Raw genomic sequence first — 20,540 nt, 5'->3', positions numbered from 1 at the left:
TGGTATTAAATAAAAGTTTTCAATAAATATTAAATTCACTAATAACAATAAAAAAAAGATATGAAAAAACGCAGAAGTTATTAATGAAATAAAATTTTATGTACTTTTCATTTTTTTTTAAATGTGTATATGTAATTGGTGTACAAGGAAGTCATGTGTTGTCCACATCAGAATTTTTGGTTATCTATCAATTATTTTCCAAATGAGCTGATATCAGAATGTAAATATTTTCAAAATAACTTTAAAGTAAACTTTATTACAGATCATAGGAACAGTGGATGAATTAAAAAAAAAAAATAATGTAATTATTCGTTTAATTACCCAAAATATTATAATTTGAGATGTTATACCTACATTGTAAGATACTTAAAATTAGGTGGCAGGTGAGCCAGTTTTTACAATTATTTATAATTTATGAAAACAATCTATAACATTTGTGTGTTTAGATATAATAGAAAATTAATAAATTCAATATAAATCACTAAAAGGATAAAAGTAATTCTTATATTTAATAGAGGGAGAGAGGATTAAATTTTAACTTCTATTCACATGGAAATACCCAATTACGACTTACTTACAATTACTTACTTATAATTTGCGCTAAAGGTCAGGTTAGCGTCCCAGCGTATTCTGTATCATTTTTGAAATTAAATTTTATTAATAATAAGTTAGGTTCATGTCAAATATCGGAATGTTGACTTATAATAAATTTATTAAGAAATACAAAAGAAACGTCTTAACATGAATCAATAGATTGGGACTATTTTTCATAGTAAAAATATTAATACAAAACATTAAAAAAATTATACATTTTTAAATGATATCCATTGATTTGTTTTTGTACGTTTTTTATTATTAAAATTCTTGAATCTTTCACCTTTTTGAGGGGGTGGAGTATTTTTGTCATTTATTCAAGATGGTAGCCAAAATACAACGAACAGCCTGTGCTTTAGTAGTATGATGTACCTAATATATGTGAATATTTTTAAAATGTTAAGCTTTCATGTGTAACTTCGTCTTTCCTTCTATCAACATCTTCAAACAAAATTTGGCTATTAAATTCCAACTGTAAACTGTTAAGAAATTTCTGCATAGAAATCAACGATTGTCATTAATTAAAACATTCATGAGGATGTGGTGAACATTAAACTCGTCTTCTCCACGTATTCAACATTCCTGATAATCTATTTGAGTTGAAATCTAAAATTACATCCTAGTATTTTATTTTTTGCCAAGTTGTATTGTTTCAATTAAGATCAAGAATTTTCTTTGTATGAATAATTTATTTTTCATAAACAAAAGAAAAAGAATTTTTAATTTAATAATTTTCATTATTGTGTTATGTTTAATTATTTTGTGTTTTGATCTTTATTCAATAAAAAATTATAAAATCATGTTTTATTAGGAAGAGATAAAAAAAATCTAAAAAACATATATTTAAATATGTAGACAGAACAATTTTATTATACACGTAACTAAAATTTTAAATTAAAATTAAATTAATTTCCTTTTGATATTTTAGGGCCATTCTTTGGTGCAGTGGCTTCAAGAATACTTGATTTAATTTTAGAATCAGTTTCTTGTATTGGATGCTTAACATTATCAACTTTGTCTGATAAACCTGAGTAAGCTCTTGAATTGTTTACATGAGAAAAAAAACTGAAATACTGTGTTTCAATCCTAAGCCGAGTTTCTATTTTTCTTTACCTCTTGAAATTCTTGGTTTTCCTCATATGTTTGTTGGGAACGTCGTTTCCTCACGGATTTCAAAAATTCATGGATTTTATCATTAATTTCTCCTACTTTTTCTTTAGTTATTTCCGTTAGGTCATCAGTAATTTTTTTATAATCTGCCATTTGTTGCTTAAATGTTTCATCCATATTATTATTTGACTTTAGTTGGTCACGTATTCTTTCTTCTTCACCGTGGGGCTGAAAAAATACAAAACGTTCTTTTAAATTACTATTTTTCATAAATTTAAACTTGAAATAGGATTTCACTAAGTTTATTAATTAAAAAAAATATATACCACCGATATCACATCTATGGTAGCCAATGTTGAAATACAGATATGATTTTTATAAAAATTTAGTTTATCCAGTAGGATCACATATTCAATGCAGTACATGTATATAACAGAGTAAAATTGTATCCTGTTTGCGTTAATATATGAACTAGAAATATGAATGTTCTTTTCACACATCAAACTAAATTTTTAATTTTCATATCAGACTCTTTAGCTCAGCTACATGTAACTTCTGGATTTGAAGTCACTTCTATTAAAAAGAATCAAAACACTTCAATTTATAAAAATTTAAGTAAAGATTGTACATTTTTTTTTCGATTAATAAGACGGTCGCATAAAATTTACCTCTACCTTTTTTATATTCTGAAAGTTTTAGCTCCGTCTATAATATTACTATTTATATTTAAAACATTTTAATTTTTATTGTTATTCAGATTTTACATTTTATACATGTTATTAGGTATAACATTAAATATATATATATTATTAATTTTTATATGCAAAACAGCTTCTAATTAAATATAAGTTAATTTATCAAAATAAACTTAAATAACTTAAATATATGTAAGGCAATTTTAAAAGTTTATTATATATTTTTATTATAATATTTCTGAAGTATTATTTTTTAGAAAGCAGAAAATATACTGCATTAAATTAAGGGAAATCTTATAATCTACGAATTGTATATAATACCAAAAGAACTAGACACATTTTTCAATGGCTATTATGAAACCTTACCGAAATTTTTTTGTTGAATTGAGAAACAAAATATTTCTTTAAATGATTTTCAGCAAGTATTCAGAGAAAATCTTTTTATCAACACGATATAAAATTAACTTTTAAGAGAGGAAAGTAAGAGTGAACTTCATTAAACCAGTTAAACAAAATGAAATCAAAATTGTTTTACATTTGCAATAATATAATTTCAAATAATTATTCTTTTTATAAACTAATATGCTACTTCTCTTTTGTTGTTTAATTTTATATTTTACCATCTTCTCTGATTTTGTTTTTGTGTTTGTTCTTCTGCTCCGCTGGGCCGGCTCAAGAATCAAGTATAACTCAACCCAGGGGTGTGTCCTTGCGACTGTAATGAGCCTCTCCGCCTACCAGCATGTACGTCTGGCATGGCTGGTCATCTCTCCGGTTCCGGATCTTTTCTTTATTTTCATCTTGCCTCTGCTTCTAACCCCTAAGGCCAGAGACACCGGACCCTACCTCAGCAGCCGGGTCTATGTCATGATTTTTTTTTTCTTTTCTTAAAGTAACTCCTCCCAGTTCTTGTAATCCATTACCTTTGCTCGTATAACCTCTACCTCGAATCTCTCTATTGTCGACCATTCCTCTTTACCTCTCGGCATATACTTTGTTTTAGTTTCCGGGGTTATATTTTGTATGTTATATCTTGGTATTAGATCCTTCCAACGTGCACGTTCAAAAGATTAGAAGAATTCGAGTTACGGTCGATGAAGTTAGGCTAGAAACAACGACCTTTGTGAAGTACGTCGGATGTATGATTCGATCAAAATGGGCTACACAATCGACACCTCAATGAAGTATGTAGTAAAGCGGAGGCGATCGTCAACGCTCTGAGTAAGCTAATGGGCGCCAAGTGGGGACTCAGAGCAGCTAAAAGAAAGTTATTGTTGATAGTAGCGATTTCTACAGTATTATATGCATTGCCTGCCTGGTTTTCGGCACTAAACAGCAAGAGGAGTCTGAAGATGATGATATCACTGCAGAGACGAATGAATTTAAGGACCGTGACGACGTACCGAACGGTATCGGCGGATGCGGGCTACTCAAATGAAACGGATCTATGAGGGCATGGACAGGGAAGATGCCACTAATCTATGGCTACAAGAATGGCACGAGAAGTGGAATGCCGCTACAAGTAGGGCGTTGACAAAGAAGCTTATACTGATATAGGACCGTGGCGAGAAACAAGGCGACCTGAGGTACTACCTGTCACAATTCCTCTCCGTTCACGTGAGGCTGTATACTTACACAGGTTTAGAAGAAGGAAGCTCCTAAATTGTGTGTACTGCGGTCAAGAGGACACTCTCTGCCACACCTTTTTTGAATGTATACGCTTCTGTGAGTATAATTCTTGTGTGGTTTTGTTTTTTCCTTCAAAGAAATGGTTGTGTAGATCGTCCTTTTTCAATGAAGTAGTGCGCCAATCCATTTCTCACATAATCTGTATAATATATAATTAAGTATTGATTAGAATGAAGTAATTATTTATGGCTGTATTATGCTAAGACGATTCTTGAATAATATTATTGATATTCCTTATCTATTCTTTGGTCTGATCATAACCAAATATTATTAGGATTTATGGAAAATAAGTTTGACTCTTTTTGAACATTTTTCTCACTTATACTAAATACAAAATTATGTTAACTCTGTTACTTCTATTTCTAATAAAAATAAAACATTCCTTACTAACAGGTTTTTGGCATATACAGATACAGTAAAAAACAAAATTTAATTTATCTCTTTACTCTTTTGAAGTTAATTTCTGCCGTAGAAATAATTATATATTGCCCTTTTTCATCCATTTCAAAAATAAAAAAATTATAAAACACCAATGTTAAAGAAGTATAATTCTAGCAGTTATTTATTGCATACTAATAAGAATAAAACTAATTTAATTTTCTTAATGATTTTAGGAAATATTTTCACCGAACAAAGGTTTTTTGCATGGGAATTTTCTGAAGAAAATAATTAAGTACGTAAAAAATAATTTCTTCTACTCTGGTAAGATCAGAAATGTAGTAAAACCGACATCGCTCTCTTTTTGGACGTGTTCAAAAATTATCTTTTGTCATTGTTATCACAAAAAAATGAAAAATCACAACTTTTAAAGAATATTGTAAGAAATAACAGATAAAGGAACTTTATTTTACTCTTCCTGTTAAAGGTAATTATCAGTACCTGTAAAGAGAGTGATAAAAGGATTGTTCACCTCGTTTCTCTTCACATGTAAATTAAGATGACTTTCGTTCTTCTATGTGGATAATTCCATACTACATAGATAGTCTATTGGTTTACATTTAAGGTTTCCTTGCAGAAGAAATCTTCTATTTCTCTTCATTTATTTTTCTCCCACTTGTCAATGTGTGAGTGGGTAAACAAAATATTTTAATAGATTTTTATCATTTAATTTATAACCAATAAATAGCAGATCAGGATGAGCGAAGCGAAACCTGCCTGTCTAGCAGCAGGGCCCGGACCCGGGTTGTGGTATTTATCTTCATGGGTGTGAAAATAATTCAAATGCAATTGATGTCATCAGGTTTTTTTTTTCATGTCATATGAAAACAAAAAAAATGACCAAATGATGGTCATTTTTTTGGTTTAATGATGGTCATATGTTTTGATCTATTTCATATTAATTTTACGAACACGTTCACTTAATTTTTTTAATAGTATAGATTATATGAATATTTTAACGGCTAGGATAATTTTCTTAAATAACTTTCTGAATTAATAATAAGTGTAATTAATAATTGGATTGAAATTTTTATTAGTTTTGTTACGTCCTTTTCAATGAGTCTGAACAATAATAACTCGAAAACATACAACAACTCATAAAACAGAAATATTCTGATGGACGTTTCTAATCCCAGAACTATTATTTATACCTGTTTTTTAGTTTATTTTTTTTATAACATTTTATTTTTTTAATTGCTTTAAAAAAAACTGATGCAATCAAAACAAAAATTTTACTGCATACGTTTCAACCTATGAGTACATCGAACGATTACGCCTTGTAGAACTAGGAAAATAAAATCTTAATAAAATAAAATATATTATATAAACCCAGCAACTGTCTGGTAATATTATTTCATTTTAATTGTCTTTTCTCATTGTTCTCAAGCAATCAGGCAGTATATTGCCGTTTTTTGCTAGTTATCGATCATTTTTCAAGTATTATTCTCAGGCTGGAATTGTTATTTTTTAAATCTAAATATTCTAGTAAATTAATTATAAATATCTGCGTAAGAATAAGTGTATAATATTAAACAAAGGAATTTTCTTTTGTAATATATCACATAATAGTATCTTAGTAGTTAAATTTCTTAGGTAATCATTAAAGTATTTCCATTCTGTAACAGTAAATAAGCATTATTTTAAATATGTTTTATTTTTATTTCAAATACCATTTTAGGCAATTCCTAATAATTATTATTTTAGATAGATTTAATAAGAGACCTACATATTATAATGGGTACCATGATTCGACTTCCGGAAAATTTCTACATTTTTTTGTGTTGCACATCTTCCATAACACAAAACTACCGTCAGTTCAAAGTTTATAAAAACATTTATATATATATATATATATATATATATATATATACATATAAAAAATGTTTGTGTAAAGTGAAATGTTTCGCTTTTTTGTGCACACGATAACTACCATAATTTTGCGCCAATTACTCTCAAATTGATACATAAAATATAACTACCCAACATCTCATTCAAGTTTGTTAATGGGAGAAATCGGACCATAGAGGTGGAAATAGAGGAGGATTTTTCGAATAAAAATGTCGCTATAACTTTCTTATTAAGTAAAATATAGAATTTGTTAAAAATTCCTACTGTTCTTTAGATAAGGGCCTAAAACTTATCTACGTATAGGTTTTTTGATATCACCAACCCAGGGGGTGGAATAATTGGTTTTCGAAGACAAAAAAAATCATTCCTTCTTTAATAGGCACAGTATCGAATCGGTTTAAAGTAATTCATAGTCCTCTATACATTACCTAAAACCTTTGTCTGAAATAATTTTTGAAATGACCATCCTTTTCGGCAAGGGATGACCAAAATGTTGCTGGAATTGTAAGAAGATTGAGCTTGTCGTCTGGTAAACATATAAAATCTTTTTCGCATGCAACCATTGTCATATTGAGTAAACTAAAGTTTTTTTAACGTTAAGGTGGAAATATTTTTTATCTCCTACGTAGTACCGGTACAATCAATCTCCGCCTTCCAGCGTGCCGAAAGGGATTATTTTAATATTTACAGCCATTTACTAATTTCTTATTTATATTCCAAAAGAACATGAATGTGTAGTTGGTTTAATTGATAATACATAATAACGTAACGACTGCTTGAATTAACGTCTGCAACGTGAAAAAAATCTACTCTTAACAAACCCAAATTTAGCTAGTATAGGGAAATAAAATTAGTCCTCCCAGAACACATTTAAAAGCAAAAATTTAGTGTCTTTCACAAGGCAGTATAAAGGAGTTTGGTTAAAAAGCAGTCCAAAAAGAGTATATTTTGGTTTTCTTTTCGTAGCGTGAAAAAAGCAAATTAATAAAGAGGTGAAATTACATTAATTGACAGGAAAAGAGAAATAAAATGATACTTTTCTAGAATTTTTACCTCTATTTTGAAGAGAATTATTAAAATCTTGTTGTCAAAAATATACAACGTGACTCTAATATAGTTTAGCAGATTCATTATTATCAACCATGTTATAATATATAATCAAAAATGTATGCCGATTGATTAGCGATTCAAATCATCCAGACCTTCTACAGTAAAACACTACAAGCAGGAAATCATGTTAACAGCGATTGATAGTGAATAACATAAGGTCATCGATAAGATACACGTTTTATTAACTGGATAGATTATGTGTAAAATAGCCTATACTTGTTCAACTGATTCTCAAGGTTTAATATAATGGGAATATGCATTTATTTTTATTACGATCTATTGTCTTTTTAGTAAAATGAAAGAAAGAATGTTAGTAATTCATTCCCTCCTTCAAATTACATAAAAAGTTCATTAACGGATCTAGTGAGTAATTACAAACAAGAAAATTAACTACGTCCTTAATTTTGAAATTGTTTATACCTTCTCAGGGTTAACTTTATTTTGAATACAGTTTTTAGCGAATGTTATCTGGGATTAATTTAATTTCTTTTTTGAAACGGCAGATTACTGCGAACGTAAAACCATTGCTTTTCCAATTTTATATATATATATATTATAATATATTTAAATAATAATTAAATAATTTTACAGTAAACAGCGTTTAATATGTACTGTGTTCAGACTACCTAAAATAATATTAACAAATCAACCTGTTAAAATTATGTTTCGAAAAATCTCCCATAAAATTTTGGTGTTGTTTCTTATCGTCATTTTTTAATGTATTTTCTATAAGGAATGTAAAAGTAAGTAAATCTTATTGAATATACACATCTTAAAAAATTGTTCAAATTTTATTCCGGTATGTAAACAATGTTTCAAAATTACGGCTATACTTTGGAAACTGATTTGGGATAATAAGGTGATCGAAAAAATTCATATATAAGTCAGTGGTTGGAGCTCTCTAGATTTCGGGATCAAGGGTTGAAGCCGACCCCGGAGGCTCCAAATCACACGTAGCCAAATCCACGGTCACATATATTGCTTCCCTCTCCATTCCAATCTAGCTATAGGGCTTGGTTCTCCTGTGATACGAGAACAACAAACAAACAGACATGTTATATATATATATATATATATACGAAACAGTTTGTTTTTGAGTAATGGTCAGCGAAATATTCACCCTGATATCTTCTACAATGATGTAAATGTCTACCGAGGCATTTACATCGTTGGCATCCCAACGTGGCCAAGGCTTATTACTGTGATATGATATCTTCTACAATATTTACAATGAATTCATATGTAATTTTGGAACATTAACTGAACGGAAATTTAGAAATTTTTATTTTAAACCTAAAAAATATAAAATGTTGCTACTCAGAATTATATTTCTAAGTTTCCGAAAATATTCCAACAAAAGCCAAAACATTGAAGATGAACACATTATTTTTTATTTCCGTAAAACAACGTCGCCTTATTTCCAATTAAGAAATAATTTAATAACATTTGTTAAAAATTTATCCCCCAAAAAATTAATGAAAATACAGTCAACAAAATATTCGTACAAATAGAATTGCAGAAATTCGATTTAAATTAAAATCAATATTTAAAAAAGAGAGGCAGAAAAACATTATAATTTGAAACAGAACAAAACTCTTAAATAAATTTTAAATTTACTGTAAATAATATAAAATAAATAAACTTTTAAAACAAAGGAATAATCTGAAACATTTTTTTTTTATTTCATGAGTTGTCAGTAAAAGCATTCATTCAATAATTATGAGATTTTACCGTCCGTTAATTTAATTTTCCGACACAATCAGGCTATAATTTGAAAAGGAAAAAAACGATAAAACATATTGTAAAAGAAAGCTAGCAAGCAAAACAAAAAAAAATCATCCACAGAAATATTTAATTTAAATGTTCACTTACTATACCTTCAGGAATATTGTTTTACAGCAATGATCATTACTACTTTTATAACTATAAATTCTACCTTATTACTATTTCTATAATTTCGTCGATCTCCGTGGCGGAGTGGTAGTGTCATTGCCTTCCAACTAGAGGTACGGGATTCGAATCCTGATACGTATAGCAGTTTTTATACGATAAACAATTTTTTTTCCATCCCAACGAAAAAAAAAGCTTATGTGCGATATCGTCAAGTCAAAACAGAAAAACTATATTATGAAAATCTTACTGCTGAGGTATTAAGAAACTTGGTTAAAACATATTTTTATTATTGTTTTTAATTCCCCATTTTTTTTATAACAGTTTAGGGTTACAAAATCCACCATAAAACTGTTCTCTACATATTACAAAAAATTGTCGAATTTCTGTAATAAATACAAATCACAAATATAGAATTCACATGAATTAAATTATTTTACACGTATATATGTGATGGTGTATGAAATATTGCTAGGATTGAAATTCATCCAATCGCGTCATGAATGAGTAAAACAGTTTTTTAAACAATTTTTTTAAATTCATACTAATTGCAGAATACAGGAATTACATTTTTTTGCAACTAACAAAATTTCATAATAATTAAATAAAACACGTATGATACAATTGACAAAATGAGTGATAAAAGAGCAAACAGTAATGTGAATTTTTTGTTTAAAATGAAATATTGAACACTTATGTACAGAAAAAAATGTGAAACTAGTAATAATAGTAAACAACTAAGATTATTGGGGATGGCAAGAAAGTAATTTCGGTTTTCACAAATAGACAGTTTTACGTTGCTTTTGAAGGAATTCTCTCAATATTATGATTTTTTCTTTGGAATTTGATAAATGTCACTTGAAACATACTATAGAAGCATACTGCGCAATTGTAACTGACTGTATCTTTGCACCTATTAGTTTATGTTCAGTTTTAACATCGAGCACAAAACTAATATTTTCGAGATATTACACTTAAATATTGCAGTAAAGGCAAGAAAGCTGCTTAGGTTCACAGAGAGATATGTGAAGTTTATGGTGTTATTGGCCTAATAAAATGCACGTGTCAGAATCGGTTTAAAGAACCGTTCTCGAGATTTTTCATTCAAAACTAACCAACGTTCTGATTGACCCACCTATTGACGTGGATGAAACCCAAATCAAAGGCATAAATTACTCGGATCTTGATATAACTGTACCAGAGATTACAGTGGGGTTTAATGTATCCCAAACAACAATTGAAAATCACATCAAACATGTAATGTTCATTAAGAAATTCGATATTTGGGTTTGTGGGTAACGCTTTTTCTCACCGATTTCAACAATTCTTTAATTCTGTCACTTAAACCTTCCATTTTTTCTTTAGCTATTTCCGTTAGGCCATCAGTTCTTCTTTGAAAAGCTGCCATTTCTTGCTTAATTGCTTTATCCACATTTTTCAATAGTAAACTTAGTTGATCAGGTGTACCTTCTTCTTCACCACGGACCTGAAAAAATTCAAAACGTTCTTTTAAATTACTATTTTTCATAAAATCTATTAAAATCGCTCTTAAAGTCTTAAAATAAAATTTTACTACTGATTTAATTAAAAAATATACCACCGATATCACATCCATGGTAGCTAACGTTGAAATACTGAATAAGATTTTTATAAAAATTTAGTTTATCAAGGACGTTGAAATATTCATTTGAGTTCATGAAAATTACATAGTGATGATTTTGTGTTTTTGCAGTAATATATGAACTGGTAACATGGATGTTCTTTTCACACTTCATTCAAAAGAAGTTTTTATTTTCTATTTCAGACTCTTCAGCTCAGCATCATTTAACTTCAGGACTTGAAGTCAAAAAAAAAGAAAAAAGAAACACTTCAAGTTATAAAAACTGAATTAGAGATCGTGAAATTATTTTCAGGTTTAATAAGGTGGTGGGATAAATTTAATCAGTCTGACTTGTTTTTATTCTATACCCGAAAATTTTACCTTTCAGTCCATTTTATTGCTTTAAAATATTTATTTAATTACATATTGTAGTTACATATTGTTTACTAAAATCAGCAAACCTAATTTTATTTTCTTGTTGTTTTTAGACAGATCTTTCACCAAACAAAATTGTTTATCACGCTGATTTTCTAAAGGAAATAGAAAATTACATAAAAAATAATTTCGCCTAATATGGCAAAATCAGAAATCCAATAAAATTGACATCACTTTTTTTTGGATAGGTTCAAATAATATCTTTTGTAATTGTTATCGTAATGAAAGGAAAAAATAATTGATTAAAAAACTTTATTTTACTTCTATTAAATTATCCTCAGTATCTGGTAAAGAGACAATAAGAAAGGATTGTTCGCCTCAATTCTCTTCAAATGTAACTTAATATGGCCTTGCTACATCACTATGTGGATTATTCCCTTCTACTTAGATAGTCTCATTGGTTTACATTTTCGGTTTTCTAGCAGAAGAAATTTTATATGTCTATTCTTTTATTTTCTCCCGCTCGTCAGTGAATAAGTGATGTACAAAACATTTTAATTGATTTTTATCGTTTAATTTATAACCAAATGTAGATACCAAATGTAATTTAACTGTAGATACCAAATATGTTTGGTTCGTAAAGAGACTCGATATTTGGGTTCCGAATTAATTGAAACAGATTCACTTTATATAAGGAATCGATAATTGTGATATGCTTTTCAAAACTAAAAAAGTTTATATTTTTTGAAACGAATCATATCGGTAAAGAAAAATGGAAAATCTAAAATAATATTTATTCGAAACCGATCATGGTCCAAGTACGATCGGCCGGCATAAGCCACATCTAAAGCTGAATTACAGCAAAAGAAGATAATGACGTCCATCCGGTGCGATTACGAAGGTGTTGTAATTTTATGCTGCTTCCAAGGAACCGTACGATCAATCCAGATATTTACTGTCAACAGTGAATGAAACTGGGAGAAGCAATTAAGAAAGAAAAATGCCCTTAATTAGCATATCGCAAAGAAAACGTGTTCCACCAACATAATGCGAGACTGGCATCTATTTTGTAGCTCTCTTTATCTGTTTGGCCTCCGCAACCACCGCAAGGTATTACCTCAGAAGATGATTTATGATGATATGTATGCATTTAAATGAAGTGTAGTCTTGTACAGCCTCAGGTGGTCGGTTGTAACCCACCGGGTTGGTCTATTGGTGAACGCATCTTCCCAAATCAGCTGATTTGGAAGTCGAGAGTTAGTAATCTCAGTTATTTTTACACGGATTTGAATATTAGAACGTGGATACCGGTTTTCTTTGGTGTTTAGGTTTCAATTAACCCCACATCTCAGAAATGGTCTAACTGAGACTGTAAAAAACTACACTTCAATTACACTCATACATATCATCCTCATTCATTCTCTGAAGTATTATCAGAACGGTAATTACCGGAGGTTAAACAGGAAAAAGAAAGAAAAGATCGCCAGTTCTGAGATGTGTGTTTAATTGAAACCCAACTACTAAAGAATAACAGTATCCATCATGTTGTATTCAAATCCGTGTAAAAATAACTGCCTTCACTAGGACTTAAACCTTAGAAATCTCGACTTCGAAATCAGCTGAATAGCGATGACGAGTTTAACTAGTCAAGTATGGAGAGGGATATATTTAACTAGTAGTAAATTACTGGTGCTTAATCGTGTAGTGATAACTTATCCCACACAAATCTCTGATCTTGCACCATCAGATTATTGTTTCGAACTAGGTTCAGTTTTTTCTGATAAGAACCCGAAGAATTACGCGCGCGGAATCATAAAGTTGGTATAAAGATGCTAAAGGTTATTGGACAATATGGAAAATATACCATTGATTAATGTTCATTTTTTCTACAAAATAATTTTATTTTATTTCACACTACAGGAAATTACGTTCTTGTTAACCAAATGTTTTATTTAATGAACAAAGGAAATATATAACATAACTGTTTGAAGTTAAAATAATTATCTTTGGCATAAATAAAATTTTATTATTATTAAATTGTGAATAGGTTTCTTCTTGTCATTATTCAAAACAGCACAATTCTATTTTATAATATTCTCCGGAATTGATTAATAATTAAGGAATATTTATTTATTTTTTATTTCTTGATATGAAATGTCTTCTACTGAGTTATAATTAATAACAACGGAAATAGAAAAACATTTTTTTTAAGGCCTTGTAACTAGTAGGAAAACATTTTTAAGTTTATTGATTTGGTGATTATATAAAACTGACGGTTTTATATAAACAAAACAGTCACCCTATTTTACATACGGGATACTGACCAAATACCTGTTAAATATAATTCGTGGGAAGGTGTAGTTCTTTTACACCAATAGTCGTGTGATAATAATATGCTAATAATGTTCACCTTTGAAAGTAGCCTATATTCAGTCACGTTAAATTATATATGATCAAATATGTATGTAATTTTACTTATTTCATCAGCATGAACATAAAGTTTTAGTCAAGAAATTTGAAATAATTGTTTTGAAAATTGTAGAATTAAATAACCGTATGATTTCTGAGAATATGATCATATAAACCAGAAATGTCTGTTCACAAACCGAAATAACTATAAAATATTTGTTTAGCGTTATTTCGTGTTTACTTGATTTAAATTTTCACAGGATTTTGTATAAATTTTCACATTTTTCATTGTTTTTCAAAGGATTAAAATGAAAAGTAAGATACCAGCAAACTTAATTATAAATACACCGAATTGGTCTAGTGGTGAACGCGTCTTCGCAAATCAGCTGATGTCGAAGTCGAGAATTCTACGGTTCAAATCCTAATAAAGGGAGTTACTTTTATACGGATTTGAATACTAGATCGTGAATACCGGTGTTCTTTGGTGGTTGGGTTTCAGTTAACCAAACATCTCAGAAATGGTCGACCTGAGAATTTACGAAACTACACTTCATTTACACTCACACATATCATCCTCATTCATCATCTGAATTAATCCTGACGGTGGATCCGGAGGCTAAACAGAAAAAGAAGAAAAATCTTAATTATGAAGATCGGTTCTGCTGTTTTAGAATTGCCCCATACATATAATGAAACTGTCGATTGTTAATTGCATTAGCTCTTTTGGAGTTGAATCACTACACTATTTTTATGTTTCTGGGAAATCAGTTTTTACTATTCATAAAAATAAAAGAATAATAAAATTGATTTATATTGCACGTACGATTAAATTTGAAAATACTGGTTTAGAGTGGGAATACGTGTTATTTGCGTTTGAATTACTTCATTAAACCAAACAATAAATTCATAATAGTTTAATAATATATGAATTAATGATGCTAATAAAATTTTGTAGTTAATAATATTTAGATTAGTTGGATTTTATTGTAAATCTAATCAGTTTCAAATATAATACTTGCAACGATTTACTCCAATAATTTTAAATAGTAATATTAGTAAATTTTATTTTTATAATAGTGTATAGATATAAATTACAGAATGTAATTAATAACAAAAACGTTTACCTGAAACAGGATACAATTTACAGAAATTTACTAACAAAACGTGTACAACTGAAAGGCATACAGCAATATAATCCAGCGGTCTGCAATAAAATCTCATTACGTTCAAATAAACATTTTATATGGAATGAAGGTAGTTACGAAACTATGATGAATCAATCAAGAAATTATGATTTTTAATTTTAGATACTGATTTATTTGATTTTTTTAGGTTAAAAAATCAAAGAAACCGTCAATTATATTCGTTATATTATGCCTTATAGTTTTTGATATGACCTCATTTCACTATTTGAATTGAATTCAAGTGAAAATTTTCGCTAGCCGTAACTCAATATCAAAGCGTTTTCAGACATATTTTTTTTATGAACTTTTTCATTATTTCATGCTCTGGACTCAGTTTCCAAAGTATTTTCCTTTCCTCCTAAATCACTCTGTGTATATATATATATATATATATATACTCAAGCTCCTGTTTTTCTTTGAGAAATGTATATAGATTATCCGTATTTTTAAATTTTCATCGATCTGGCAAGATGAAGTCTATTTCTTTTCTTTATTTTTCATTTAAACAATTAATAAATTTTAATTTCTATTTTTACTTCATAGCTCTAGAGCTATGCCACAAGAAGGAAGGTATGGTAATCCGTTTAAAAATGAGATATTCGTTTTTACATTTTCTGACACAGGTTCCACAAAAAATTGTTGTTGAAAAGTCTCTGCGGAAGTATTCATGGCACTTCTTTCTCTATTTTTCCATAAAGGATCATTCCTTTTCTCCTTTCTTAGCAACATTTCTTAAAACGTCGCTATCTCATTTGATCAGCTCGTTTAGCAGGCTTACTCATATTTTAATTATATAATAATAAAAATTAATTAATTATATTACACGGATAAACATAATTTTTGTTTCCTAACATGCAATACATGATTTTAATCTTTTGTGATGCTAAAAACGAATATGAACTCAGTACCTTTCTATCACACACCATTTTCGAAAAATCTTTAAATTTTATTACAAAATTTTTTCATTTTTCAAAAGTATAGTTAGCATTTTAAGCCCCTATATTGTATTTTGTTAGCTCAATTTTTATTGATTAACTTTGTTAACATAATGTGTAAGCTATAAGTAAACAATACTAGACAAAGAATGAAATCGTATCATAGTCACATATTATGACATCATATCTAATATTGAAGAGTGAGCCTTGATGGACAAGATTAATCATGTGTGTGCAGTTCAAAACATGTAGCTGAAAACACAGCTGTATTGTTTGTATTAAGCACTAGATTTAGGATGAACTAATTTCGTTTAATCTTATTGCTGTATTAAATTTATTAACAGTGCTGTGTCATAATTTTTGGAAATTGTGTAAATGATCTGAATGCCTTTTGTTATGTATGTGGTGAGTTACCGTAAAATCAAATAAAATAAACATTACACCATTAATTAAAAAAGCATATCATTTGTACTTTCAGAGTAAAATTGGTGATCGGATAAGACGGGGGCTCCTCTTATAGTATGCACTAATTTTTCTATATTTAATAGGATGGCTAAAAGGTACACGGAAGGCTTTCTTTAACAAGTGTGTATGAAGTTTCTAAAAAATCTGAACATACTGTAAAATATCCTTCATTCCAATCGGCAGTCAGCCCTGTCCCTCACAGTGAAATTATTCCAGTTCCTGAGCCACCTGTGAAACTTATGTTTCGAAAGCAGCGATGAAGAATCGGGCAGGACTGAAGAAGACAACAATGATTTTGAAGCATCTTCTAACAAACCACAACTTATATCACAAGGTGAATTAAATGATCTGGTTAGGGATTTAAATTTATAAAAATATCAAGCTGTTAGAATCAAGAATGCAAGGTTACAATTTACTTCAGAAATTTCGGGATTTCTAAGCCGACTAAAAGAACCTTTTCAGTATTTTATTGATGAAAATAATTTGGTTTATTGCACAAATTCTTTTTCTTTCTTTTCCTGTTTAGCCTCCGGTAACCACCGTTCAGATAATACTTCAGAGGATGAATGAGGATGATATGTATAAGTGTAAATGAAGTTTAGATTCTTGTACATTCTCAGTTCGACCATTTCTGAGATGTGTGGTTAATTGAAACCTAACCACCAAAGAACACCGGTATCCACGATCGAGTATTCAAGTCCATGTAAAAATAACTGGCTTTACTAGGACTTGCACGCTGGAACTCTCGACTTCCAAATCAGCTGATTTGGGAAGACGCGTTCACCACTAGACCAACCCGGTGGGTTTATTGCACAAATACTGATGAGCTTATGTTGCACTTAGGAAACATTCATAAACCTGAGGAATGGCATTTTTTCACAGATTCATCCATATATAGTTTAAAATTGATTTTTCTACACAACCGTAACAAATAACCTTCGATACCAATCGCTTATAATTTTTACGATGTGATGAAAGACGTTCTTGAAAAAATAAATTATAAAAAACATAGCTGGAATATATTTGTGGTGATTTGAAAGTTATAGCTATTTTGCTAGGCATGCAGTCAGGCTATACTACGTACATGCGAATGGAACAGCCGAACTGTTAAATATTGTGTTACCAAAGAGTGAAAGAAACGAGACAACTTAACTCTAAATGAAAAAAAATATTATTCATGAGCCCTTAGTTGTACCTAAAAAAATATTTTTACTGCTCACTGTTTCAAGCTAGGACTAATGAAATATTTTGTAAAAGTGATGAAGAGGAATAGTCCCGGATATGTGTACATCAGGCAGAAATTTTCGAATGTAAGTGAAGAAAAAATTAAAGAAGGACTATTTGTTGGTCCTCAAATAAGAGAGTTGGTCAAATATTATGTATGTAAATCAATGTTAAATAATGTAGGAAGTGCAGCTAGGGCTTCATTTAAAGAAGTTTGCAAAACCTTTCTCGGCAAATAAAAATCGGACCATTACCACGATATTGTTATCAACTTCTTACTTCATTCAAAGCTACGGGATGTAATATGTCTTTGAAAATACATTTTCTCCACTCACATCTGGATTTTTTACCGGACAACCTCGAAGACGTAAGTGACGAAAACGGTGAACGTTTTCCACCAAGATATTTTGGTGATGGAAAGCCGCTATCAAGCGAAATGGAATACTGACATGCTAGCCGATTACTATTGAACATTAATTCGGGATGTTCATGAGGCTATTTATAAAAAAAAAAACAAGAGCAAAATCATTATTACTAAGGTATGGCCAAACAAAATTATAAATTTTACAGATTTTAACTTTATTTTCCCTTAATTTTTTTTTGAAGCGTAATTTATTTAAAACTAATGGTGATAAAAAAATTGTATTTAGAGATCTGTAATGTACGCAGAAAAGCAATTCAAGAAATGGTATCATACTTAGAGAAACATTAAAAAATGTTTTTTGTCTATCCGTGTTACAGTTAATATTTTATTATATAGGTATTAGATATCACTGAAAATTTTGAAATAAAATTAATAAAAAATAAAAAATAAAACCGACTACAACAAATAATAGTACTAAAAATTACAAGTACTTATATTTTTATTTATTAACAAAAGTAAAAGTATTTACAACAAATAATTATTTTTGAAGTTAGCCAAAAAAAAAGAAGAAAATCTATGATCTATATAAATCAAATGTTACTTCAAGCAATATAAAATTGGTAATAGAAGTTTTTCAACAATAAAATTCGTCTTACAAAAATATGATATAAGAATACTTTATAGATGCTTAGGTAGATATATTTTCACCAAGTACATATGCCTTAGCGAAATCAAAGTAAGGTATCGTCGTGATACGCTCTCTCTTAGTTGCTCTTGAGATCACACTTTATATGTGGGACTTCAAAAAAATAGTTATTTGTTGTAAATACTCTTACTCTAGTAAATAAATAAATATATAATTATTTGTAATTTGTAGTACCATTAATTGTTGAACTCGGTTTTTATTTTGAATTTTTATAAATTATTTTATTAATGAAATGTATCAATAAAATAATTTTTTTAATAAACTGAATTAAATATTTTTTTAAGTCGAACAAGCGGCAGGCCAACATCCATTATAAAAACTACGAAACTCTTTTGATTTCTGTATTCTCAATAATTTCAAATTAATTAATTCTTAATTTAATTGAATAACATTTGATATTTTTGAAAAAAATATTATCTTATGTTACTATTATTTGTCTAGACAATTAGATATTACTTTATATTCACCTGAAGTATCACAACAGAAGCAATAAACAAAGATATTAAGATAAGTGTTCTCATTTTAACGATGTAACCACTACGACGTCTCAAGTATAACTGACTTGTAGTTAAACGAACAGTATTAATACTTATACAGTATTGTGTAATTACGGTTGAGCCCGTTGTTGAACAGCGTTACGTCTAGATGAATAGTAATGGGGTATTGGGGGGTAACTCTTTAGATTACGTGATGATCTGATGGGAGAATCTTATCATGGATATCTCTCTACTGATATATCGAAGTACGCCACAAGGTCCAAGGTTATATCAATTGATTGCTAAATAAAATACCATTTCGTTTACCCCTAATCAAATTAAAATATTTTTTTTACATATTGTCTATTAATTACTTACCACTTCTTGAAAATTATAGATACTGTTTAACAGATTAACATATTAACCTTTAAATAGTTTATAATTTTTGCCATATATATTATTTTATTTTTATTTTTTTGTTATATTTGATGTCTATTTTTTCAAAAGAATACCTAATTAAGTATTTAATCATGATTCATTATTGTTAAATTAGATTTTACTAAATGATTTTATTATCTTTGTAGTAGGCTAGTATTAGAAAAGTTTCCAAATACTTCTGTTTTTCATCGCAATGAAATTCGAACTTTTATTATACATTTCCCATAACAGGATCTGTTAAAGACGATGATCGAAGTGGGAGACCACCTAAACTAACTAACAAAACCTGGTTGTAATTCGGATGCTATAGGCGAAAGTCAATGCTTAAGTTAGCACTGCAGCAAGATATCTGACTTTCTCCCAATCATAAAGCTGTAAGAAAGGAACTGAAACTTTTCCTCTACGAGGTATTGTGTAATCAAGAACTAAAATCCTACATATCATGCCAAACTTCTAAATTCATTTCAAGGTTTATACGCTTTATTAACCAAAATTCTGTATCCTCGACATAACGTTTTTACAGATGAACCGTAGTTTGATCTGGGAGGATATATTAATTCACAAAATATACGACTGTGGTTGAAACTAACTCCCGTGAATTAAACAAACAATCTTTACACGAAGCCGAAATTGGAGTCTGGGTCGATGCGAGTAGAACGCGGATTGTGGGTCCATGTTTTTGGAAAATATAGCCAATAGTTATCGTTATTGTAGTGTTTTAACTAACTTCATTACTCTGTTAACAGAGGAGGAAATAAATCATGGTTGGTTCCTGTTAGATGGCGCCATGCGCAGACAGCATGCAGGTCAATGATTTTTCTACGAAATGTCTATGGTGAACGAATAATTTCGACGGGTTTGTGGCCTGTATGATCGCTCGATTTGACTGCGTAAGATTACTTTCTACAAAACAGCAAAACAAGCAGTATATCGCAACAGACCACCCATGATTTACGAAAAAACCCGCAATAACGGCATACGTACGAAACT

General features: G+C 29.3%; 1 protein-coding gene across 1 annotated transcript; it reads right to left on the bottom strand.

Annotated features, from left to right (window-relative positions):
- Window positions 1-318: 318 nt before the first annotated feature.
- Window positions 319-19,257, bottom strand: LOC142320680 (uncharacterized). The gene is made up of 3 exons (XM_075358735.1): window positions 19,104-19,257; window positions 10,687-10,860; window positions 319-1,932 (listed from the first exon to the last, which is right to left on the bottom strand). The coding sequence occupies exons 1-3, from the start codon at window positions 19,155-19,157 to the stop codon at window positions 1,681-1,683; spliced, it is 480 nt and encodes a 159-aa protein (XP_075214850.1). The 5' UTR covers window positions 19,158-19,257; the 3' UTR covers window positions 319-1,680.
- Window positions 19,258-20,540: the final 1,283 nt, after the last annotated feature.

Source organism: Lycorma delicatula, chromosome 1, assembly GCF_047948215.1.
Source record: "Lycorma delicatula isolate Av1 chromosome 1, ASM4794821v1, whole genome shotgun sequence".
Taxonomy (NCBI): Eukaryota; Metazoa; Arthropoda; class Insecta; order Hemiptera; family Fulgoridae; genus Lycorma; species Lycorma delicatula.
Note: the sequence above shows the minus strand (reverse complement) of the source record. Positions and strands in the feature narration are given on the sequence as shown.